The 26,199-nt window shown below is 37.0% G+C and overlaps 1 protein-coding gene across 7 annotated transcripts in view; it reads left to right on the forward strand.

Annotated features, from left to right (window-relative positions):
• Positions 1-26,199, forward strand: part of ATP7A (ATPase copper transporting alpha) — a 176,355-nt gene that overhangs the window by 80,385 nt on the left and 69,771 nt on the right. For all 7 annotated transcript variants that reach the window (XM_045050349.1, XM_045050348.1, XM_045050351.1 and 4 more), the window contains 2 exons: positions 17,206-17,695; positions 18,223-18,948. In XM_045050349.1, coding sequence (XP_044906284.1) covers positions 17,206-17,695; positions 18,223-18,948 — 1,216 coding nt within the window. The remainder of the gene's footprint in view (positions 1-17,205; positions 17,696-18,222; positions 18,949-26,199) is intronic.

A 26,199-nucleotide genomic window follows, 5' to 3' on the forward strand; every position in this document is an offset into this window, starting at 1 on the left:
GAGATCATGACCTGAGCCGAAGTCGGACGCTTAATCGACTGAGCCACCCAGGTGCCCCAGTTTCTATGTATTTTTAAATTTCTTCTCTAATTGCCTGGTTGACCCATTCATTCTTTAGTAGGGTATTCTTTAACCTCCATGCTTTTGGAGGTTTTCCAGACTTTTTCTGTGGTTGATTTCAAGTTTCACAGCATTGTGGTCTGAAAGTGTGCATGGTATGATCTGAATTCTTTTATACTTATGAAGGGCTGTTTTGTGACCCAGTATGTGATCTATCTTGGAGAATGTTCCATGTGCACTTGAGAAGAAAGTATATTCTGTTGCTTTGGGATGCAGAGTTCTAAATATATCTGTCAAGTCCATCTGATCCAATGCATCATTCAGGGCCCTTGTGTCTTTATTGATCCTGTGTCTGGATGATCTATCCATTGTTGTAGCGGGTATTAAAGTCCCCTACAATTACCACATTCTTATCCATAAGGTTGCTTATGTTTGTGATTGTTTTATATATTTGGGGCTCCTGTACTCGGCAAATAGACATTTATAATTGTTAGCTCTTCCTGATGGATAGACCCTATAATCATTATATAATGCCCTCCTTCATCTCTTGTTACAGCCTTTAATTTAAAGTCTAGCTTGTCTGATATAAGTATGGCTACTCCAGCTTTCTTTTGACTTCCAGTAGCATGATAGATTGTTCTCCATCCCCTCACTTTCAATATGAAGTTGTCCTCAGGTCTAAAATGAGTCTCTTGTAGACAGCAAATAGATGGGTCTTGTGTTTTTATCCATTCTGATACCCTATGTCTTTTGGTTGGAGCATTTAGTCCATTTACATTCAGTGTTATTTTTGAAAGATATGGGTTAGAGTCATCATGAGGTCTGTAGGTGTCATGCTTGTAGTGATGTCTCTGGTACTTTGTGATCCTTGCAACATTTCACTCACAGAATCCCCCTTAGGATCTCTTTTAGGGCTGGTTTAGTGGTGATGAATTCCTTCAGTTTTTGTTTGGAAAGACCTTTACCTCTCCTTCTATTCTGAATGACAGACTTGCTGGATAAAGGATTCTTGGCTGCATATTTTTTCTGTTCATTACATTGATGATTTCCTGCCATTCCTTTCTGGCCTGCCAAATTTCAGTAGATAGGTCTCCTACTACCCTTATGTGTTTACCTTTGTAAGTTAGGGCCTGTTTGTTCCCTAGTTGCTTTCACAATTCTCTCTTTATCCTTGTATTTTGCCAGTTTCACTATGATATGTCGTGCAGAAGATCGATTCAAGTTACGTCGGAAGGGAGTTCTGTGTGCCTCTTGGATTTCAATGCCTGTTTCCTTCCCCAGATCAGGGAAGTTCTCAGCTATAATTTGTTCATATACACCTTCAGCCTCTTTCTCTCTTCTTCTTCTTCTGGAATTACTATGATATGGATATTGCTCCCTTTGATTGCATCACTTAGTGCTCTAATTCTCCCCTCATACTCCTGGATTTTTTTTATCTTTTTCTCAGCTTCCTCTTCTTCCATAATTTTATGTTCTATTTCACCTATTCTCTCCTCTGCCTCTTCAATCCATGCTAATGCTGCCTCCATTTTATTTTGCACCTCATTTATAGCATTTTTATTTCCTCATGACTGTTTCTTAGTCCCTTGATCTCTGTAGCAATAGATTCTCTGCTGTCCTCTATGCTTTTTTCAAGCCCAGTGATTAATTTTATGACTATTATTCTAAATTCTTGTTCCATTATATTGCTTAAATTGGTTTTGATCAACTCATTAGCTGACGCTACTTCCTGAAGTTTCTTTTGAGGAGAATTTGTTTTGTCATCTTGGGTAGTCCCTGTGGTAGCTCCAAACTACAGAGCACTTCCCCTGTTCTGTCCGGAGAAACTTGTGCTGGTGGGCAGGGTCACAGTCAGACCTGATGTCTGCCCCCAGCCCACCACTGGGGCCACAGTCAGACTGGTATGTACCTTATCTTCCCCTTTCCCAGGGGCAGGACTCACTGTGGAGTGGTGTGGCCCCTGTCTGGGCTCCTTGCACACTGCCAGGCTTGTGGTGCTGCTTCGATGGGATCTGGCCAAGGGCGTAGTAGCCGGAGTGGATCTGCAAGGTGTACAGGGGTGGAAGGGGCAGGCTTAGCTAGCTTTGCCATCAGTGGTCCTCTGTGGGAGGGGCCCTGCAGCACCAGGAGGGAGGCAGGCCCGCGGGAGGGTCCCTGCAGCACTGGGAGGAAGGCAGGCCCCTCGGTGGGATGGATCCACAGAAGCACAGTGTTGTGCATTTGCACGGTGCAAGCAAGTTCTGTGACAAAAACTGGTTCCCTTTGGAATTTCAGCTGGGGGATGGGAAAGGGAGATGGCACTTGGCAGCGCGTTTGTTCCTCCACCGAGCTGAGCTCTGTCTTCCGGGGCTCAACAACTCTCCCTCCCGCCATCTCTCACCCTCCCCACTCTCCAAGAGCAGAGCTGTTGACTTTTAACATTCCAGATGTTAAGTCCCGCAGACTGTCAGAACTCACGCACTCCGGCCCCCCCGCATTTGCAAGCCAGACTTCGGGGGCTCTGCCCTGCCCATCAGGCTGCCCCTCCACTGCCCCAGCTCCCAGCTCCCTCCCACCAGTCCTTGTAGCAGGCACCACTTCTCTGCCCTTCCTACCCTCTTCTGTAGGCCTCTTGTTTACGCTTGGCTCCGGAGAGTCCGTTCTGCTAGTCTTCTGGAGGTTTTCTGGGTTATTTAGGCAGATGTGGATGGAATCTAAGTGATCAGCAGGATGAAGTGAACCCAGCATCGTCCTATGCAGCCGTCTTCCATGCTTCTCTCCCACCCTGACGTTTATACCAGCCTCATCTACACTAGCCAAATTATGGAAACAGCCCAAATATCCACCGACTGAATAAATGAATAAAGAAGATGCAGGATACACATACACACCCACACACACAGGAATATTACTCAGCCATAAAAAAGAATGAAATCTTGCCATTTGCAACAATAAAGATGGAGCTAGAAAGTATCATGCTAAGCAAAGCCAGTCAGTCAGAGAAAGACAAATACACTACGATTTCACCCATATGTGGAATTTAAGAAAAAGAACAAATGTGCAAAGGGGAAAACAGAGAGAGGCAAACCAGGAAACAAAGATATGGCTACCAGAGGACAGGTGTGTAGGCGCATAGGTTAAATAGGTGATGAAGATTAAGGAGTGCATTTATTGTGATGAGCACTGACTGTTGTATGGAAGTTCTGAATCACTAAATTATACATCTGAAACAAATATTATACTATGTTACCTGACTGGAATTTAAATAAAAACTGAAAGAAAAGAAAAACAATATTGAACAAATAGTACAGATTTCCCATAAAACTCTTCCTTTACAATATCCCCTATTAATACTTAATGTATTACACAGTTATGACACATTTCTTAAAATTGATTAAAGTTTCTAGTTTACAAAAATAAAATCAAAACCCAAGTATCCTAAAATGAAAAAGATGCAGAGATTTTAATATTTTTTTAAGTTGTAGCATTGTTTTTCATATACTAAACTATCTATAATCTGAGTGCTTTCCCAGAATTTTCATTGATAATATATTTTCATTTTGTTCAAAAATTATACAAATAATTCCTGGTTATTCGTTATGAAATATTTAAATACAAAATTATACAAAGGAATAGTGAAACTCCCTGTCCATATCATTCCTCCATCGCTAGAATTTTATATTGAATTTAACCTTTTTTTGAAATTTGGATTAAAGGTCAAATAAATCAGAAACCTAACCCTCTTTTAATCATTGACGCTACATCTTCATGAATGGAGGATTATTACCTAGGAATTATATTAAGCCAAAATGCCTATATTGCTCTCATACAGTGTTTGAAAAACAGAATGCTCAATGAACTATCATTTGACGTAACAAAAATTAGAAAATGAAAAAAAAGTTCCAAATAGAAATAAAAAGATTCATCTCTACATGCTTATATGGAACAATCTCCACAACACACTGGCTAAATGAAAAAGGCAAGGCATAGATAATATGTATAATATATGTGAAAGAAAATGGAGTCACTTATGTCGAGGAGTTTTAAAATAAAGCCAGGATGGGGCGCCTGGGTGGTGCAGTCAGTTGAGCGTCCGACTTCAGCCAGGTCACGATCTCGCGGTCCGTGGGTTCGAGCCCCGTGTCAGGCTCTGGGCTGATGGCTCAGAGCCTGGAGCCTGTTTCCGATTCTGTGTCTCCCTCTCTCTCTCTGCCCCTCCCCTGTTCATGCTCTGTCTCTCTCTGTCCCAAAAATAAATAAACGTAGAAAAAAAAATAAAATAAAGCCAGGAGGCCATTAAGGAGGTGGGACTTATGCATGTCCTCATCTGGTGGAATCATGAACTTCTGAAATGGGCCAAACCACAAATATTCCAAGGACTCTGTACAAACATCTGCAACTTAGTACATCTAGTACATCAATGGACTTTTGCTTAGTGATAACCTTAACAAAGAACAAACTGAGGGTTGATGGAAGCGTGTTGGGTGGGGGGATGGGATAAATGGGTGATAGGCATTGAGGAGGGCACTTGTTGGGATGAGCACTGTGTGTTATATATAAGTGATGAATCACTAAATTCTCCTGAAATTATTACACTGTATGTTAACTAACTTGGATTTAAATAAAATTTAAGAATTAAAAAAATCAATTATGTTTAGCCAAAATTAGTATTCTGCTACCAATACCAATCAAAATTCTTTGTAAACAATGTATTCCTCTTTGTCTTTAAAAACCTCTCACTTTTGGGGTGCCTGGGTGGCTCAATCAGTTGAGTGTCCAGCTTCGGCTCAGGTCATGATCTCATGGTTTGTGAGTTCAAGCCCCACGTTGGGCTCTATACTGACAGCTCAGAGCCTGGAGCCTGTTTCGGATTCTGTGTCTTCCTCTCTCTCTGCTCCTCCCCTGCTCGTGCTCTGTCTCTCTCTCTCTCTCTAAAAAATAAACACTAAAAAAAAAACCAAAAAAAAAACAAACAAAAAAAAAAAACCTCTGACTTTTGTTCCCTAGGGGGACACAATTTGGGTTACTATCAAAATCTGTTCTTTCTGAATTGTAATTCTGAGACTCCAAATAAATGCTTTTACTTTATTTCTCTTTTCTCAGTGGACATATGGTCCCATTTATATGAAAGGGTATATAGATATCCATATAGATACACATATATACATGTAAATCATTTTACATTCATAGTCTATTTCTGGAAGGATACATATATAGCAAACAGATAACTGGTTTCCTTTGGGAGGGGGATTTTTACTCTGCAATGTATAACTTTTTCTTTCTTTATTTTTTTAGTATTTATTTTTGAGAGAGAGAGAGTGTGAGCAGGGAAGGGGCAGAGAGAAAGGGGGACAGAGGATCCGAAGCAGGCTCCGTGCTGACAGGAGAGGGCCCAATGTGGGGCTCAAACTCACAACCTGCGAGATCATGATCTGAGATGAAGTCAGACAACTGAGCCACCAAGGCACTCCTGTGTCACTTTTTCAACAATAAAAAAGTTATGTATATCAACTATACTTAAATTTTTTAAAAAGTTAATTTTAAGGGGAGTAAAGAATATACTGATCCACAGGACAAATTCAGTAACTGCTAGCATCTAGGTGGCCTTTTTTTTTTTAAGTCTAAATTAGGAGTATAGACTGCAGCCTTTATCTGAGTAAAGGGAAACAGAACTCCAAATGTTAGCAGTATAAATTTCAAGGACTAAGTACCATAATTTGGTAATAAGGCATTAACCTTTGGAGTCATTCAGTACTTATATTTAATTAAATTTGTTTTTACATTTCCACTTTCAAAAAGCCCAGATCATTCCAGAGAAGACCTTCACATTATCTGCCCATTTTATTTGTCCCCTTGGTGATTAAATTAAACTTGGGTTAATCTCCTTTAAGTCTACAGGCTTCACATTGACAGGACAAACAAAAGAGTATTACATTCATTTACAAACGCCAGGATGTAAGACACAATTCCCAAAATGTATTTAAATGCTGCTTCTACAAAGAGCAATAATTACATTAATTCTACTTATTCCATTAGAGACATCTTGAGTATTCAACTCTCCTTGAATTTTGTTAATTAAAGCTCTAATCTGTTCCACTGTACCATTTTTTCAATAAAGCAACCCCAACTGAACATCACAATTACATTACTTAATATCAGCATTTTATTCCAAACACAAGAACTCCTTGACTTAGTTGAAAAAAAAGTCTTCTCCAAATCTGTTTCCTAAACTAACTGCACATTAGTCTTAATTATAATCTCAGCTATAACTTTGATCTAAAATTTGAAACCTTAACAGTCTTTAAAAAGTGACCAATATTTATTAACATGTTGAGCAGCATTATGACTATAAAATATGTTTGCATAGGGTAATTTTTTTTTAATTTTTAATTTTATTTTTGTTTAAATTTACATACAAATTAGTAAGCATATAGTACAACGATTTCAGTAGTAGATTCCTTAGTGTCCCTTACCCATTTATCATTTCCCCCTCCCACAAACCTTCCAGTAACCCTCTGTTTGTTCTCCATATTTATGAGTCTCTTATGTTTTGTCCCCCTCCCTGTTTTTATATTATTTTTGTTTCCCTTCCCTTATGTTCATCTGTTTTTTTTCTCTACAAGTCCTCATATGAGTGAAGTCATATATTTTTCTTTCTCTGACTAATCTCACTTAGCATAATACCCTCCAGTTCCATCCACATAGTTGCAAATGGCAATATTTTAGTCTTTTTGATTGCCGAGTAATACTCCATCATGTGTGTGTGTGTGTGTGTGTGTGTGAGTGTGTGTGTGTGTGTGTGTGTGTACCACATCTTCTTTATCCATTCATCCATCGATGGACATTTGGGCTCTTTCCATACTGTGGCTATTGTTCATAGTGCTGCTATAAACATGGGGGTACATGTGTCCCTTGGAAACAGCACACCTGTATCCCTTGGATAAATACATAGTAGTGCAATTGCTGGGTCGTAGGGTAGTTCTATTTTTAGTTTTTGAGGAACCTCCATACTGTTTTCCAGAGTGGCTGCACCAGCTTGCATTCCCACCAACAATGCAAAAGAGATCCTCTCTCTCTGCATCCTCGCCAACATCTGTTGTTGCCAGAGTTGCTGATGTTAGGCATTCTGACAGGTGTAAGGTGGTATCTCATTGTGGTTTTGATTTGTATTTCCCTGATGATGAGTGAAGTTGAGCATTTTTTCATGTGTCGGTTGGCCATCTGGATGTCTTCTTTGGGGAAGTGTCTATTCATGTCTTTTGCCCATTTATTCACTGGATTCTTTGTTTTTTGGGTGTTGAGTTTGATAAGTTCTTTGTAGATTTTGGATACTAACCCTTTATCTGATATGTTGCTTGCAAATCTCTTCTCCCATTTTGTTGGTTGGCATTTAGTTTTGCTGATTGTTTCCTTCGCTGTGCAGAAGCTTTTTATTTTATTGAGGTCCCTGTAGTTCATTTTTGCTTTTGTTTCCCTTGCCTCCAGAGACGTGTTGAGTAAGAAATTGCTGCGAACAAGATAAAAGAGGTTTTTGCCTGCTTTATCCTCGAGGATTTTGATGGCTTCCTGTCTTACATTGAGGTCTTTCATTCATTTTCAGCTTATTTTTGTGTATGGTGTAAGAAAGTGGTCCAGGTTCATTCTTCTGCATGTCACTGTCGTTTTCCCACCTCCACTTGCTGAAGAGGCTGTCATTATTCCATTGGATATCCTTTCTTGTTTGGTCAAAGATTAGTTGGCCATACGTTTGTGGCCATTTCTGGGTTCTCTATTCTGTTCCATTGATCTGAGTGTCTGTTTTTGTGCCAGTACCATACTGTCTTCATGATTACAGCTTTGTAGTATAGCTTGAAGTCTGGGATTGTGATGCCTCCTGCTTTGGTTTTCTTTGTCAAGATCGCTTTGGCTGTTCAGGGTCTTTCCTCGTTCCATACAAATTTTAGGATTATTTGTTCTAGCTCTATGAAGAATGCTGGTGTTATTTTGATAGGATATGCACTGAATGTGTAGACTGCTTTGGGTAGTATCGGCATTTTAACAATATTTGTTCTTCCTATCCAGGAGCATGGAATCTTTTTCCATTTCTTTGTGTCTTCTTCAATTTCCTTCATCAGCTTTCTATAGTTTTCAGTGTATAGATTTTTCACCTCTTTGGTTATATTTATTCCTAGGTATTTTATGGGTTTTTGTGCAACTGTATGTGGGTTTTTGTGCAACTGTATATTCCTTCTCTTTCTGTCGCTTCATTGTTGGTGTATAGGAATGCAACCAATTTCTTTGCATTGATTTTATATCCTGCAACTTTTCTGAATTCATGAATCAATTCTTGCAGTGTTTTGGTGGATCTTTTGGGTTTTCCATATAGAGTATCATGGCATCTGCAAAGAGTGAAAGTGTGACCTCCTCCTGGCCGATGTGGATGCCTTTAATTTCTTTGTGTTGTCTGACTGCAGAGGCGAAGAGTTCCAATACTATGTTGAATAACAGTGGTGAGAGTGGACATCCCTGTCTTGTTCCTGACCTTAGGGAGAAAGCTCTCAGTTTTTCCCCATTGAGGATGATATTAGCGTTGGGTCGCTCGTATATGGCTTTTATCATCTTGAGGTATGATCCTTCTATCCCTACTTTCTTGAGGGTTTTTATCAAGAAAGGATGCTGTATTTTGTCAAATGCTTTCTCTGCATCTATTGAGAGGATCATATGGTTCTTGTCCTTTCTTTTATTGATGTGATGAATCACGTTAATTATTTTGTGGATATTAAACCAGCTCTGCATCCCAGGTATAAATCCCACTGGGTTGTGGTGAATAATTTTTTTTAATGTATTGTTGGATCCTGTTGGCTAATATCTTGTTGAAGATTTTTGTATCCCTGTTCATCAGGGAAGTTGGTCTATAGTTCTCCTTTTTAGTGGGGTCTCTGGTTTTGGAATCGTTCAGAAATTTAAATCAGAGATAATACCTACCCTTCTGAAGCTGTTTCCAAAAATAGAATGGGAAGGACACTTCCAGACTCATTCTTTGAAGCCAGCATTGCTTTGATTCCTACAGCAGACAGAGACCCAGGAAAAAAAAGGAGAACTACAGGCCAGTATCCTTGATGAATATGGATGCAAAAATTCTCAATAAGATACTAGCAAATCGAATTCAACAGCATATAAAAAGAATTATTCACCATGATGAAGTGGGATTCATTCCTGGGATGCCGGGCTGGTTCAACATTCGCAAATCAGTCAATGTGATACATCACATTAATAGAAGAAAAGAAAAGAATCGTACAATACTGTCAATCCATGCAGGAAACATTTGGCAAAATTCAGCATCCTTCCTTAATAAAAACCCTTAAGAAATTTGGAATAGAAGGAACATCCTTAAACATCATAAAAGCCATTTATGAAAAGCCCACAGCTAATACCATCTGCAATGGGAAAAACTGAGAGCTTTTTCCCTGAGATCAGGAACATGACAGGGATGTCCACTCTCACCTCTGTTGTTTAACATAGTGTTGGAAGTTTCTGCATCAGAAATCAGACAACAGAAGGAAATCAAAGGCATCAAAATTGGCAAAGATGAAATCAAGCTTTCACTTTTTGCAGATGACATGATATTAAACATGGAAAACCTGATAGACTCCACCAAAAGTCTGCTAGAACTGATACAGGAAGTCAGCAAAGTTGCAGGATACAAAATCAATGTATAGAAATCAGTTGCATTCTTATACACTAATAATGAAGCAACAGAAAGAGAAATAAAGAAACTGATCCCATTCCCAACTGCATTAAGAATCATAAAATACCTAGGAATAAACCTAACCAAAGATGTAAAAGGTCTGTATGCTGAAAACTATAGAAAGCTTATGAAGGTAATTGAAGAAGATATAAAGAAATGGAAAGACATTCCCTGCTCATGGATTGGAAGAATAAATATTGTTAAAATGTCAATACTATCCAAAACTATCTACATATTCAATACAGTCCCCTTCAAAATTGCAACAGTATTCTCTCAAAGCTAGAATAAGCAATCCTAAAATTTGTATGCAACCACAAAGGACCCCGCATAGCCAAAGTAATATTGAAGAAGACCAAAGCAGGAGGCATCACAATCCCACACTTTAGCCTCTACTACAAAGCTGTAATCATCAAGACAGCATGGTGTTGGCACATAACAGACACATAGACCAATGGAATAGAATAGAGACTCCAGAATTGGACCTGCAAAATTATGGCCAGCTAATCTTCGACAAAGCAGGAAAGAATATCCAATGGAAAAAAGAGAGTCTCTTTCACTCCCAAGAGAGTCTCTTGGGAGAACTGGACAGCAACATGGAGAAGAATGAAACTAGACCACTTTCTTACACCATTCCCAAAAATAAACTCAAAATGGTTAAAGGACCTGAATGTGAGACAGGAAACCATCAAAACCCTATTGGAGAAAGCAGGAAAAAACCTCCCTGACCTCAGCTGCAGTAATTTCTTACTTGACACATCTCGAAAGCAAGGGATATAAAAGCAAAAATGAACTATTGGGACCTCATGAAGATAAAAAGCTTCTGGACTTCAAAGGAAACAGTCAACAAAACTAAAAGGCAACCAGTGGAGTGGAAAAAGATATTTGCAAATGACTTATCGGACAATGGGCTAGTATCCAAAATTTATAAGGAACTCACCAAACTGCACACCCGAAAAACAAATAATCCAGTGAAGAAATGGGCAGAAAACATGAATAGATACTTCTGTAAAGAAGACATCCAGATGGCCAACAGGCACATGAAAAGATTTTCAATATCACTCCTCATCAGCGAAATATAAATCAAAACCACACTGAGATATCACCTCATGTCAGTTAGAGTGGCTAAAAGGAACAAATCAGGAGACTATAGATGCTGGCAAGGATGTGGAGAAACCAGAACCCTCTTGCATTGTTAGTCGGAATGCAAACTGGTGCAGTCACTCTGGAAATCCGTGTGGAGGTTACTCAGAAAGTTAAAAACAGATCTACCGTGCGACCCAGCAATAGCACTGTTAGGAATTTACCCAAGGGATACAGGAGTGCTGATGCATAGGGGCACTTGTATCCCAATGTTTATAGCAGCACTTTCAACAATAGCCAAATTATGGAAAGAGTCTAAATGTCCATCAACTGATGAATGGATAAAGAAGTTGTGGTTTATATACACAATGGACTACTACGTGGCAATGAGAAAGAATGAAATATGGCCTTTTGTAGCAACGTGGATGCAACTGGAGAGTGTGATGCTAAGTGAAATAAGTCATACAGAGAAAGACAGATACTGTATGTTTTCACTGTTATGTGGATCCTGAGAAACTTAACAGAAGTCCATGGGCGAGGGGAAGGGGAAAAAAAAGGTTAGAGAGGCAGGGAGCCAAACCCTAAGAGACTCTTAAAACCAGGAATAAACTGAGGGTTGATGGGTGGTGGGAGGGAAGGGAAAGGGGGTGATGGGAATTGAGGAGGGCACCTGTTGGGATGAGCACTGGGTGTTGTATGGAAACCAATTTGACAGTAAGTTTCATAGTTAAAAAAAGTAAACATCACAGTGCACTTCAACTTAGTATTTTTGTATAATTTGGGTGAATACATAGTCGTGCAATATCTGGATTGTAGGGTAGTTCTATTTTTAACTTTTTGAGGGCCCTATACTCTTTTCCACAGTGGCTGTACCAGTTTGTATTTCCATCAACAGTGCAAGAGGGTTTCCCTTTCTCCACATCCTTGCCAACACCTATTGTTCCATGTGTTGTTGATTTTAGCCATTCTGACAGGTGAAATGTGATATCTCATTATAGTTTTGATTTTCATTTCCCTGATGATCATTGATGTTGAGCATCTTTTCATGTGCCTGTTGGTCATCTGTATGTCTTCTTTGGAAAAATGTCTATTCATGTCTTCTGTCCATTTTTTAATTGGATTATTTTTTGGGGGTGTTGAGTTTGATAAGTTCTTTATATATTTTGGAGACTAACCCTTTATCAGATATGTTATTTGGAAATATCTTCTCCCAGTCAGTAGGTTACCTTTGTGTTTTGTTTATGGTTTCTTTACTGTGTAAAAAGCTTTTTATTTTGGTGTAGTCCCAGTAGTTTATTTTTGTTTTTGTTTCTGTTGCCTAAGGAGATATCTAGAAAAATGTGATGGTTGATGTCAGCGAAATTACTGCCTGTGTTCTCTTCTAGATTTTTATGATTTCAGGTCTCACATTTAAGTGTTTCATCCATTTTAAGTTTATTTCTGTGTATGGTATTGGACAGTGGTCCAGTTTAATTCCTTTACATGTAGTTTTCCAGTTTTCCCAGCACCATTTATTGAAGAGACTGTCTTTTCCTCATTGTATATTCTTGCCTCCTTTGTCATAGACTCATTTACCATATAAGCATAGGTTTATTTCTTGGTTTTCTGTTTTGTTCCATTGATCTATGTGTCTATTTTTGTGCCCAGCACCACAGTTTATATTAATGGATTTTTCTTATGATATTTTAATTTTTGGTATCATATATTGAAGCATCAATGTAGAGTTTTACTTGATTAGTATATACACATTATTTTTTCAACAAACAATAATAGAATTTGTACTGTGAAGTATGTAATATATATGAGGTTCCTCATGTATTTTAAATAGTTTTCACTTGAGTCAAAACTATTTGTGGTTGGTGAATCAAACATACTAGAAATTCAATATAACTGATAAATCATTTCACTTTTCTCCCTTCATTCTGTGTAAAATGACAGAATCCTTTCAAGCCCTGAAGAACTGCTGATTATGTTGAGTTGTTATGAAACCTCCTTCTTAGGAAGGTGCAGCCCTTTGAGTTAGGGTGATTTGTCCAAGGTTCTAGCATTCATCTTGCTTGAGAGCAAATCATATAGAAATCACATGCAGATAAAGTATACTGTACTTAAATTTCATATATTATATTTCAGTAGATAAAGAATGCCATACTCATTAAAATAATGGATCTTTACAATTCCTGTCGACATTTAGTACTCTCTACTCCACTATTAATGCATTTGAGGCCACAGAATATGTTTGATTTCATTTCTTCTCTTCCAGTCCTGCCTTCATCCAAATATAGTGAATAATCTTCCACCTTGAGGCCTTCCTATGAGCCACAGTCATAATTTGTAGACTGTTACATGTTTATTTTCAGAGGAATTATTGATTTAATGGAAATATAGTTCTTATAAAAGTTAAAATAACAGCATTGGTTCCCAATGAAAGATAGAAAAAGACAAGCTGTTGAAACTTTTGAACAATGTAGGGAATAGGTGGAGGTGGTTTTTGTTGGTGGGGTTAATGTTAAAGGAGAGCTACATAGACCCAGAATTGTACTGCTACCAGCAATTTCTGGGTCTACAGAGTCATTGCTTGTTTTTGCTCACCATTGTGTCCCTAGCAGCTTAGCACAGTGTCAGGCACATAATAGGCACTCCTTAAATATTTGTTGAATAAATAAATGTTATTTTAGCTTCCTGCCCAAGCATTTGACATCCAGAACAGTATTGTGATAATCACCACGTGAATTTCCTCTTAAAAGAAACAAAGGTACTGCTTGTTTTTGTTTCCTTTGAGATTTTAGGCTTGAAACATCTCTTTGATATCTAATATTCAGAAGAAAAGTTGAGGAAAGTTTCCCCAAAGGGGAACATTTTTGTTTGTGCTAAGTGTGGTTGGACAGCTTTAAAACACACAAATAGAAGTTACTACATAAGGAAGTGCTTTCAGTCTACAGCATGAAAACAACATAGGATAATATAACTTTTTAACATAGTATTTTATATAAATAGTTTCCTTATTTCCTTATGTCTTTTACAGTTAGAAGATAGGCTAATGCAGTAGAAAGCATGTCAAATCCTCTAAAGACAAAGTGATTTTTGCTTTTAAAATCATTTTTTGGGGACTCCTGGGTGGCTCAGTCAGTTGAGCGTCTGACTTCAGCTCAGGCATGATCTCACGGTTTGTGGGTTCGAGCCCCATGTCAGGCTCTGTGCAGACAGTTCAGAGCCTGGAGCCTGCTTCGGAGTCTGTGTCTCCCTCTCTCTTTGTCCTTCCCCTGCTCATGCTCCATCTCCATCTCTCTCTCAAAAAATAAAATAAAACACTAAAAAAATTTTAAATCATTTTTTAAAAAGTTTATTTATTTATCTTGAGGGTGGGGAGTATGCGAGCAGAGGAGGGCCAGAGAGAGAGGGAGTGAAAATCCCAAGCAGGTTCCTCACTGTCAGTGCAGAGCCCAACACAGGGCTTGATCTCACCAACCATGAGATCATGACCTGAACTGAAATCAAGAGTCAGATGCTTAACCGACTAAGCCACCCATGCACCCGTAAAATCAGTTTTAAGAATTGTTTCTCATGGGATATGTAAATTAACATTTTTGGGGGGATGGAAATTATCTCAAAACCAGATCTTTTTAAAGAGATACCATATACAGTGTACTTAAACATAAAGGAAAAAAGAAATCTACACCCTTTTTAAAAAGTTTGGTACTTTATCAGAAAAAGTATAGTAGTACCTGGATCTGTACTGTCCAATGGAATGTTCTGCGATGATGGAAATGTTCTATAATATACCCAGCACCATATGGCAACCACTTGGCCACATTGGCCATTGAACACTTGAAATGTGGCTAATGCAACTGAATTTTTTTTATTTTAGTTTTGTTTTCTTTAAAACACAATTATCATATGTAAAATTGACTTCTTTTTGATATAAAGTTCTGTAATTTTTTTTTTTAGTTTGGTGAATTTTAACATATCTATATATTTATTTAACTACCAACACAACCAGGACACCATAGTCCCATCATGTCAAAAAACTCCCCTGTTCAGCCCCTTTATAGTCACTCCTCCCCCACCCCTCATCTGTTCTCCATCTTCCTCTTTAGTTTGAATATTTAAAATTTTTAAAGTAATTTTATTAATCAGAAAAATCATTGGAGTGTGATTAGAGTTTGAAAGAGAATCTATTTAGAGATACAAAGCCACAAAAGCCTTCATTTTGTAATGACTATATTTGTATTGTATCTGTTTCAAAAGTATATGTCAGAACTGCATGTGGTTTGGCTATACTGCAACTTATTCATGGAAAATGTTATATGGTGTATTCCAAAACAAAATATAAATTATTTTCCCACTTTTTCTGTTTTGAATCACTTATGTTAGTGGTTTCTTCCATAACTAAGATCAAGATAACCAACTAGAATTACTAGTCTAAGCATCTTTTCTGTGCCAGGGGTGCATTTCAAGATTTCACCAAATACCTAGCCGTTGATTACCAAGCTAAAGGAAGAAAGATTTAATTATATAACTATTGTTGACAGTTTAAAGTGAGATTTCCTTCTTTTAATTACTTTTAATTATATTTTGGTGTTGCTTTTATTTATGGAACAAAGATTTTCACCAGGAATCTAAAATAATAATGCTCATATTTTAACTGCCTTTAGAACATTAATCCCCTACCGTCTCTCAAAATCAGTTGGGTCTAAAACTAAATTTATCATCTTTCTTTTCCCACCACTCCAACCTCGTCCTCCAGTTTTCTTCTCTCTCTGATAACAGTTAATGGCAACACCATCTATCCACTGGCCCAGGCCAGAAACCTATAACTCATAGTCATCTCCTTTACTCTCTATAATCTCCTTACTAGTTCTTGCCCTCCCAAATGTATCTTGGAATTGCCCCTTTTTCTTTACCCTCAGTATTCATGCCTTAATTCATGCCTTAATGCCTTAATATGTACCACTATTACAATTGCAATAGTCTCCTAACTGATCTCCTATCCTGTGTCACTCCATTCCACCCCCCACACATCTGCTGTGTCTCCAAAATGATTCTTCTCTAAAATGCTAATACAATCATGTCATTCCCTTGTTAACTTTTTTTGTGACTCTCTATTACCTATAGGCTGAATTACCATTATTGGCATAAAGTGGACCCCATAGTAAATCAGTTGCCTCATTCTCCAGTTTATCATCTTTATCTACTTTATCCATTTGTCTGGAATTCCTGCCTCATACATTCTTGCTAATTTCTGTTTGTTTGTTTACATTCAGGTCTTATCTCCCCTAAGAAGGCTTTTCTGACCCATATTGCCAGGGATAAATACATGTCTCTTTACTGTATTTTCTATGCTAATATTCCTCCCTGTGACTGTGTCATGCTCACCGTTGTATTTGAGAATCCTAGTTCCTGGCACATATAATAGGTGCTTGATAAATATTACTTGTTCGGTGTTTACCTTTATATAACTCACTGCTGCAAAGAACTACTTTCCTATCTATTTGCTCTTATAACAACTCTAGAAGATTATAGGGCATATTTCCCAATTTTTCAGATGGTAGAATTAATGAATGTGTTGACTAATAAGTGGAGAGTTGACAATGGAACTCAAATCTTCTGACTCCCAACCCAGTGTGTGTGTGTGTGTATGTGCACATGTATTTGTGTGTATGACTACACCATTAATTTTTGTAAGATGTCAGCCAGATATTCATGCAGTCATGGTAGTAGTTAAATTATATACAGTAGCTGAGCTTTAGGAATACAATCATTATTTTTATCATTGAATCAGGCGAAGCAATAAAGATGTTCTTATTTTGAATAAAAGTAATACTAGGCTGTAGGGACTTAGAAGGATATAGGAGTATATGCTACAAAATCCTATCATTGCCTTTAATCACACAGTAGCATGTTTATATCTTTTCTTCCGAACAAAGTTATTTTAATCAAACATCTTAAAATTTAAACTTCATATCATCTTTTATTTTCTGCAGCTGATCCTGTTTTCTTTATTATCTTTGAATTGATAGAGAGTGAAGTATTGGAATAATTTGTGAAAGGAGATAGTAGGAAAGAGTTGTTTGTGCTCTGTTGTAAAATTCCAGGGTGTGTTTGTCCGTGTGTGTGTTTCAAATGCCTAATCAGTAGCTGAGTCACATACACCTACATACAAGTTTATCATTCCTATAAGTACAGAAGACATTTTTTTGTTTCTTTCCAAAGAGAATAGTAAAGATGAGAACTAATAGAGAAACTCCATTTGGTTGAATTATTTGTCCCATTCTTCTTGAATGCGGCATGATGATTGCTATTTTTTAAGTTCTAGGTCATAAAATTGAATTAAACTGACTTTTGAAATTCTCTTCCAAAAGGTTTCACTGGAAGAAAAAAATGCAACTATTATTTATGACCCTAAACTACAGACTCCAAAGACCCTCCAGGAAGCTATTGATGACATGGGCTTTGATGCTGTTCTCCACAATCCTAACCCTGTCCCTGTTTTAACTGACACTGTGTTTCTGACTGTTGCTGCTTCACTGGCTCTGCCATGGGACCATATCCAAAGCATATTGCTCAAGACCAAGGGTGTGACAGACATTAAAATTTCCCCTCAGCAAAGAACTGTAGTGGTGACAATAATCCCTTCTATTCTGAATGCCAATCAGATAATAGAGCTGCTTCCGGATCTCAGTTTAGATATTGGAACTCTGGAGAAAAAGTCAGGAACTTGTGAAGATTATAGTATGGCTCAAGTAGGTGAAGTCATGCTGAAGATGAAAGTAGAAGGAATGACCTGCCATTCATGCACCAGCACCATTGAAGGAAAAATTGGGAAGCTGCAAGGTGTTCAGCGAATTAAAGGTAATATATCTGGTGGTATTTGGTTGTTTTGTAAGGATTAGCTTTCTGTTTTGGCCTTTTAAGTTTTTGCTTTCCTCTTAAGCATGGGTTTTGAATCCACAGACTAGAATACTTACTGCTTCATTGAAGTCTGAGGTACAGTGTGCATATTCCCAGGATTAATGTGGGTAAAGCTAATATATAATTAAAAACTACATGAGTTTTGAACTAGCAGAAAATGTAGCTGGGGTGGCAGTTCATGGAGTTCAGCGTTTTTAACTCAACATGCCTGGGGTCCTCTCTACCTCTAATCTGTTTCTGTTCAGGCATGCAGAAACTTGGAGACCATAGATAAAGTAGTCATATTTTTTTTACTTTTTTCTAGTCTGTGTCAGTAACATTTTATGAAAACAGAATTATCTTAAGAAAAGCTAATGACAGCGAAGACAGAGAAACAATTTTGTGTGGTATTGATTTGAAAACTACAGAATGTTTTCTGAAGTGGCCTAAGAATAACTGAATTAAATATTTCTCTTTTCACTAACTAGTCTCCTTGGACAACCAAGAAGCTACTATTGTTTATCAACCTCATCTTATCACAGCAGAGGAAATTAAAAAACAGATTGAAGCCGTGGGCTTTCCAGCATTCATCAAAAAACAGCCCAAGTACCTCAAATTGGGAGCTATTGATATAGAACGTCTAAAGAATACACCAGTCAAATCCTCAGAAGGACCACAGCAAAGGAGTCCATCATATAGCAGTGATTCAACAGTCACTTTCATTATAGATGGCATGCATTGTAAATCATGTGTGTTAAATATTGAAAGTGCTTTATCTACACTCCAATATGTAAGCAGCATCGTAGTTTCTTTAGAGAATAGGTCTGCCATAGTGAAGTACAATGCAAGCTCAGTCACTCCAGAAACCCTTAGAAAAGCAATAGAGGCCATCTCACCAGGGAAATACAAAGTTAGTATTACAAGTGAAGTTGAAAGTACCTCAAACTCTCCCTCCAGCTCATCTCTTCAAAAGATTCCTTTGAACACAGTAAGCCATCCTCTGACTCAAGAAACTGTGATAAACATTGGTGGCATGACTTGTAATTCTTGTGTGCAGTCTATTGAGGGTGTCATATCAAAAAAGGCAGGTGTAAAATCCATACGAGTATCTCTTGCAAATGGCAATGGGACTGTTGAGTATGATCCTCTACTAACTTCTCCAGAGACCTTGAGAGAAGCAATAGAAGACATGGGATTTGATGCTGCCTTGTCAGGTAATTATTACTTTTTTCTCAGATTCCCTTAATGTTTTTTTATCTTCTAATTTGGATTCTTTGGCTTTCATCAATGATAAATAATGAGCAATAGGCACTGCAGTTCTGGTTTTTGGAAGTAAATCTTATAGAGGTAGTCAGCAGTGTATACAAAGATGCCTAAGGATGTTTGAATAATTATCTACAATATTTAAAAACTAAAAACATTATATCATGATACATCCATATGCTGAAATGCTATGAAGCCATAAAAAATTAGAGTATTAAAGATACTTAATGCCACAGGAAAGTGTCTGAGATATTTTGTTAAATGAAAAAATAAAAGCTAAAAATCTGTATATTCAGCATGATCAAAATATTATAAACACATGTATAAGGATTTATACCATGTATATATTATTTATGTATATGAGTGAATAAAATTCCTGGCAGGACATGAACTAAAATTTTAACAGTGGTTATTATATGAGTGGTAGGGTAAAGGTGATATTTTTTTCATTGTGCTTTCCTATGTGTTTTAAGTTTTATGTGACAAGGATATATGTATGTATGATGGGAGAAGCAAATGCTATTTTGAAAAGAAAAAAGGTAGAAATAAATAATAGAATTTTAACTGTAGTTTTAAATTTAGGCATTCAAATGAAACTGACTCTTGAACTGCCTCAAAGTCTTTCTATTTCCTGACAGCTCTTACCTTGAACTGAAACCAAAAATGAATAGTGCATGGAATTTGCCTATGTGAACTTGTTGTTTTATTTTGAACTTGTTGTTTTATTTATTTTTATTTATTTATTTTTAATGTTTATTTATGTTTGAAGGAGAGAGACAGCATGAGTGGGGGAGGGGTAGAGAAAGAGGGACACACGGAATGTGAAGCAGGCTCCAAGCTCTGAGCTGTCAGCACAGAGCCTAATGTGAACCTCAAACCCACGAACTGTGAGATCATGACCTGAGCCAAAGTCGGAAGCTTAACTGACTGAACCACCCACCCAGGTGCCCCACTTGTTGTTTTTTTTTTTTTTTACTGTGAGATCATGACCTGAGCCAAAGTCGGAAGCTTAACTGACTGAACCACCCAGGTGCCCCACTTGTTGTTTTTTTTTTTTTTTTCAACGTTTATTTATTTTTTTTTTTTGGGACGGAGAGAGACAGAGCCAGAGCATGAACGGGGGAGGGGCAGAGAGAGGGAGACACAGAATCGGAAACAGGCTCCATGCTCTGAGCCATCAGCCCAGAGCCTGACGCGGGGCTCGAACTCCCGGACCGCGAGATCGTGAGATCGTGACCTGGCTGAAGTCGGACGCTTAACCGACTGCGCCACCCAGGCGCCCCGCCCCACTTGTTGTTTTAAACTACAATATAATCTAGCCTTGAATTAAACTGGAAATGCCCTAATGAAATTTCTTGCTGTAAATAAAATAGAAAAGTTGTATAACTAATTTCTAGACCATGTTATTAACTTTTGCAATTCTGATCAGAATGAAGGATATCAAGTAACAATATTTGTTTTTCAAGCTCAATAAAACTGAGAAGCATAAAAATTTATATTAAACATATGCTCAAATTATTATGGTAGATAAATATCAGTGGAAGAGGACCCAGAGACATACTATTCTTGATTTTCATATTCATGACAAATGGTAGAAATTATAGAATTCTCACTTTTTAATGTCAAGATATAGTTTGTATGTCATAAAATTCACCCTTAAAATTTTTTTCTTAAAAATTTTTTTTTCTTTTAATTTAGAGAGAGAGTTGGGGAGAGGAGCAGAGGGAGAGACAGAGTCTCAAGCAGGCTGCGTGCTCAGTGCGGAGCCCCATGCACAGCTTGATTCCATGACCCTAGGATCGTGACCTGAGCCAAAAAAATCAAGAGTCAGACACTTAACTGACTAAGCCACCCAGGTGTTCCAGAATTCACCCTTTTAAAAGTATACAATCCAGTGGTTCTTAGTATATTCAGAGTTTTGCAGCCGTTACCACTATCTAATTTTATAACATTTATATCACCTGCAGAAGAAACCCTGTACCCATTAGCAGTCACTGCTAATATATATATATATATATATATATATATATATATATATGTAATATATATGTATATAAAATTTTGTTTCTCCATTCAACAGTTGGTGGAAATTTGGAAAGTTATTTCCATCCTTGGCTTTTAAGAATAATGCTGCTATGAACATTTGTGTATGAGTTTTTACTTGAATGTATGTTTTTATTTCTCCTGAGTATATACCTAAGAGTGCAATTTCTGGGTCATAGGGTGAATAGGATTAACTTTTTCAGGAATTGCCATACTTTTCCAAAGTGGTTGACCCATTTTACATTGCCACCTAGAATTCTCACTTTAATAAAGAAAATCTCAAAAGACCAGAATGATTTTGTTCTAAAAGAGAGATACATAATTCCTTATTAGAAAATTAATATAGAATACTGAACTGTTGAAAAGCCTCCAGTATTAAAAATTTGAACAAATTATATAAAATCCATAATTACAAAAGGAAATAATTATGAAACCAGAAGCATAATTTTAATTGGAAATATTGAAGTGAAACCGTATCAGGTAGCCATAAAAAATAAGATTAGTTTTGACAAAATTTAGTTGTGTCAGTCATTGCTTATAATTTTTAAAATTTTCAAAATGACAGTATTTGAAATTGATTAACATTTTGCTAACCCATAATGTTGAATTATTCTTCAGAGTTTCTATTAAACTAAAATACTTTGCCATACATAATGCATTATGGACATCATATAAGTAAGTTTGGCTTACATCAATATCAATCAAACAAGTTACTTACACTGTGATATTTCTATGCCTATGCCTCTTAAATATAGGCACTCAAATCATATCAACTCATACCACATATAGTATAAAAGTGAAATATTTTTTTACAGTCAAATCTGGCATCTGGTATTATTGTAAGCAGGGATCTCACAGACATTTAGATTGGACCCCCAAAATGGCATTTGTCCTATTCATTTGGGTCTGTATTTTTGCAGCTGAAAATGGTTCACAGAGCAGCAGTAGTGGCAGCATCTCTGGGAGCTTGATAGAACTGTAGACTCTCTGACCCACTGCACACCCATTAAATAAAAATCTACATTTTGATTTTCATAAGCTCTCCAGGTAATTCATACGTGCATTGAAGTTTTAGAAGCAGTGGTGTTAATAATTTGCTGCATGGACCTCTATAAATAAACTGAATTAAATCTATATTAACATTTTTCATTTAATACAATGATAATATAATATGAAATGATACAATTTAAAATGGCATTTAAGAATTTTTATGTAACAGAGTGCCTAGGTGGCTCAGTTGTTAAGCATCTGACTTTGGCTCAGGTCATGATCTCATGGTAGGTGAGTTCGAGTCCCACATTGGGTGATCTGGAGCCCCGCTTTAGGTGAGCTTGAGCCCCACTTTGGGTGAGCTCGAGCCCACTATGATTGACCACAAGCCCTGCTTTGGGTGAGCATGAGCCCTGCTTTGAGTGAGCCCTGTTTCTCTCTCTCTCTCCCTTTCTCTCTCTCTGTCTCTCTCCCCGGCCCCCTCTTTCTCTGCCCCTCCTGGGATTCTCTCTCTCTCTCTCTGACTCTCATTCACTTGCACCCTCTCTCTTTCTCTCTCAAAAAAAAAGAATTTTTATATAACCGATGTGAGCAGAGTAAAAGCAACTTTCCAACTACCTTACATGGCTTCAAAGATGAACTCGAGCAATAGGAGAAATTTTGGTCAGACTAGTAAGTGGAATTCAAGAGTACTTGATAGTCTCTAGTAGTACTATATCTGTCTTCTACCTAGCCCTCAGGATCCATGAATACAACATATTCATTAACTTTTAACAATGGTTTTTACCTCAACCTACTCAAGGGTCCCAGGAATTAATTGTTCAATGAATAATTATTAGGAGCTTGTTATGTGCCTTACATGTGTTAGGGGTCATAACAAACACATTAAAGGCCATCATGAATAGGTAAAAAACCTTGTCACAATGAGGGTCACCATAAAAGAACTGATAGAGTTGTGACTATGGTGACTCATATTTTTACGATAAAAGGTTGATATCAAATGATTGCATTCTATATTTCTTCTAGAGATCATAGTTTAAAATGCCATCAGAATGGTGGCTACCCATTTTCTGAATGTCATTGTCAGTGCTGATCTGGACTCACAGTCTATCAGTATAACCTCTTCCCAGACAGAGAGGGGTTGGCACATTTTGTCTTTATGTCATTCTAATCCTGGGTGGATTGTAAAAGTTAAAAGACAGTGAGAAAAATGTGAGGTGTTTTCTTTCTTCATTGGTGAATTCTTTTTTTAATTTAATTTTTTAACATTTTAATTCCGGCATAGTTAACATAGTGTTATATTAGTTTCAGGTGTAAAATATAGTGATTCAACAATTCATATTTCACCTGGTGCTCATCACAAGTACACTCCTTAATCCCCATCACCTACTTAACCCATCCTCCCAACACCCTCTCTGTAACCAACTGTTTATTCTCTATAATTAAGTCTCTTTTTAATTTGTCTCTTTTTTGTCCCTTTCTTCATTTATTTTGCTTCTTAAATTCCACACGAGTGAAATCATATGGTATTTGTCTTTGTCTGAGAAATTTATTTCCCTTATCATTATACTCTCTTGCTCCATCCATGTCATTGCACATAGCAAGATTTCATTTCTTATGGCTAAAATTCCATTGTATATATATACCACACATTCTTTATCCATTCATCAATCAGTGGATACTTGGCCTGTTTCCATAATTTAGATATTGTAAATAATGTTGCTGTAAACATTGGAGTGCATGTATCCCTTTGAATTAGTGTTTTTGTATCCTCTGGGTAAATACATAGTAGTGCAATTTCTGGGTCATAGGGTAATTCTATTTTTAATTTTTGAGGAACCTCCGTACTGTTTTCCACAGTGTCTGTACCAGTTTGCATTCCCACCAACAGTGCAGGAGAGTTCCCCTTTCTCCACATCCTTGCCAACATCTGTTGTTTCTTGTGTTGTTGATTTTAGCCATTCTGACAGGTGTAAGGTGATACCTCATTGTAGTTTTGATTTTCATTTCCCTGATGGTAAGTGATGATGAGCATCTTTTCATCTGTCTGTTGGCCATCTCTGTGTCGTCTTTGGAGAAATGTCTGTTCATGTCTTCTTCCCATTTTGTAATTGGATTATTTGTTTTTTGGGTGTTGAGTTAGATAAGTCTTTATAGATTTTGGACACTAACGCTTTATCATGTATGCCATTTGCGAATCTCTTCTCCCATTCTGGAGGTTGCCTTTCAGTTTTGTTGATTGTTTCCTTCGCTGTGCAGAAGCTTTTTATTTTGATGTAGTCTCAATTACTTATTGTTCATTTGGTTTCCCTTGCCTCAGGAGACATGTCTAGAAAAAAGTTGCTATGTCCATTGTCAGCGAAGTTACCACTTTTGTTCTCTTCTAGGATTTTTATTGTTTTAGGTCTCACATTTAGGTCTTTCATCCATTTTGAATTTATTTTTGTGTATGGTATAAGAAAGTGGTCCAGTTTCATTCTTATGTGTGTAGCTGTCCAGTTTTTCCAATGCCATTTGTTGAAGATACTGTCTTTTTTCAATTGCATATTCTTTCCTCCTTTGTCAGAGATTGATAGACCATTTAATTGTGGGTTTATTTCTGGGCTTTCTAGTCTTTTCTGTTGATTTGTATGTCTATTTTTGTGCAGTACCATACTGTTTTTCTTACTACATCTTTGTAATATAACTTAAAGTATGGTATTGTGATACCTCCAGTTTTGTTTTTCTGTTTCAAGATTGCTTTGACTCGTCAGGGTCTTTTGTGATTCTATACAAATTATAGGATTGTTTGTTCTAGTTCTGTGAAAAATATGTGTATTTTGATAGGGATTGCATTGACTGTGTAAGATTGCTTTGAGTAGTATAGACATTTTAACATTATTCTTTCAGTCCGTGGGCATGGAATGTTTTTCCACTTCTTTGTGTTGTTTTCTATTTCTTTCATCAATATTTAATAGTTTTCAGAGTACAGGTGTTTTACCTGTTTGGTTAAGTTTATTCCTAGGTATTTTATTATTTTTGATGCAATTGTAAATGGAATTGCTTTCTTAATTTGTTTTTATGCTGCTTCATTATTGGTGTATAGAAATGCAACAGATTTCTGTACATCGATTTCGTATCCTACAACCTTACTGAATTCATTTATCAGTTCTAGTAGTTTTTTGGTGGACTGTAGGGTTTTCTCTATAGTATCATGTCTTCTGCAAACAGTGAAAGTTTTCCTTCTTCCTTGCCAATTTGGATGCCTTTTATTTCTTTCTGTTGTCTGATGCTGTGGCTGGGACTTCCAGTACTATTTTGAATAAAAGTGGTGAGAACAAACATCGTTGTCTTGTTCCTGATCTTAGGGGAAAGATTCTCTCAGTTTTTCACCATAGGGTATGATGTTGTGGGTTTTTCATATAAAGCATTTATTATGTTGAGGTATTTTTCCTCTAGATCTACTTTTTTGAGGGTTTTTATGATGAATGGATGTTGTACTTTGTCAAATGCTTTTTCTGCATTTACTGAAGTGATCATATGGTTTTTATCCTTTCTTGTATTGATGTGATGGATCACATTGGTTGACTTGCAAATATGGAACCACCCTTGCATGGGAGGTATATTTTTATCATGACCATCAATCTCATCATTCTCTTAAAAAGACAAATACGAAGTTAAGTCTTCATTAACCAATTAAAGCAAAAAAAAACCCCTCAAATTCTTTTCCTTTTTTAAACTTTGTTATTTTTAATTTCAAACTTACAGAAAAGCTACAAGAGCAATACAAAAAATTCCTGTTTACCAATTTCTCTCACATTCCCTGGTTGTCAATATTTTACATTTGTTTTATTCTCTTTCTCTCTTCACACACACACACACACACACACACACATACACACACTTTTTCTGAGTCGTTTGAGAGTGCATTGCAGAAATGATGTTTTAAATTCTTTTTAATCTATTTTCTGATTATGTGTTCTTCATATTCACACATTGATCCTAGTTATAAGGATTAGATTGGAAACCCTTTCTTGAAATTTTTGGAGTCTTTTCTGATTATTGCCTCGAGTGCAAGAAAGTCAACCTTCCTTCCTTTTGAATTCACTTAAGCATAAGTAGTGTTGCTACAGGCTATAGAAAATCTAATTGAAGAAGAGTAGCCATTTAATTCAGTGTGGCTTTTTAAC

This window comes from Felis catus, chromosome X (genome assembly GCF_018350175.1).
Source record: "Felis catus isolate Fca126 chromosome X, F.catus_Fca126_mat1.0, whole genome shotgun sequence".
Taxonomy (NCBI): domain Eukaryota; kingdom Metazoa; phylum Chordata; class Mammalia; order Carnivora; family Felidae; genus Felis; species Felis catus.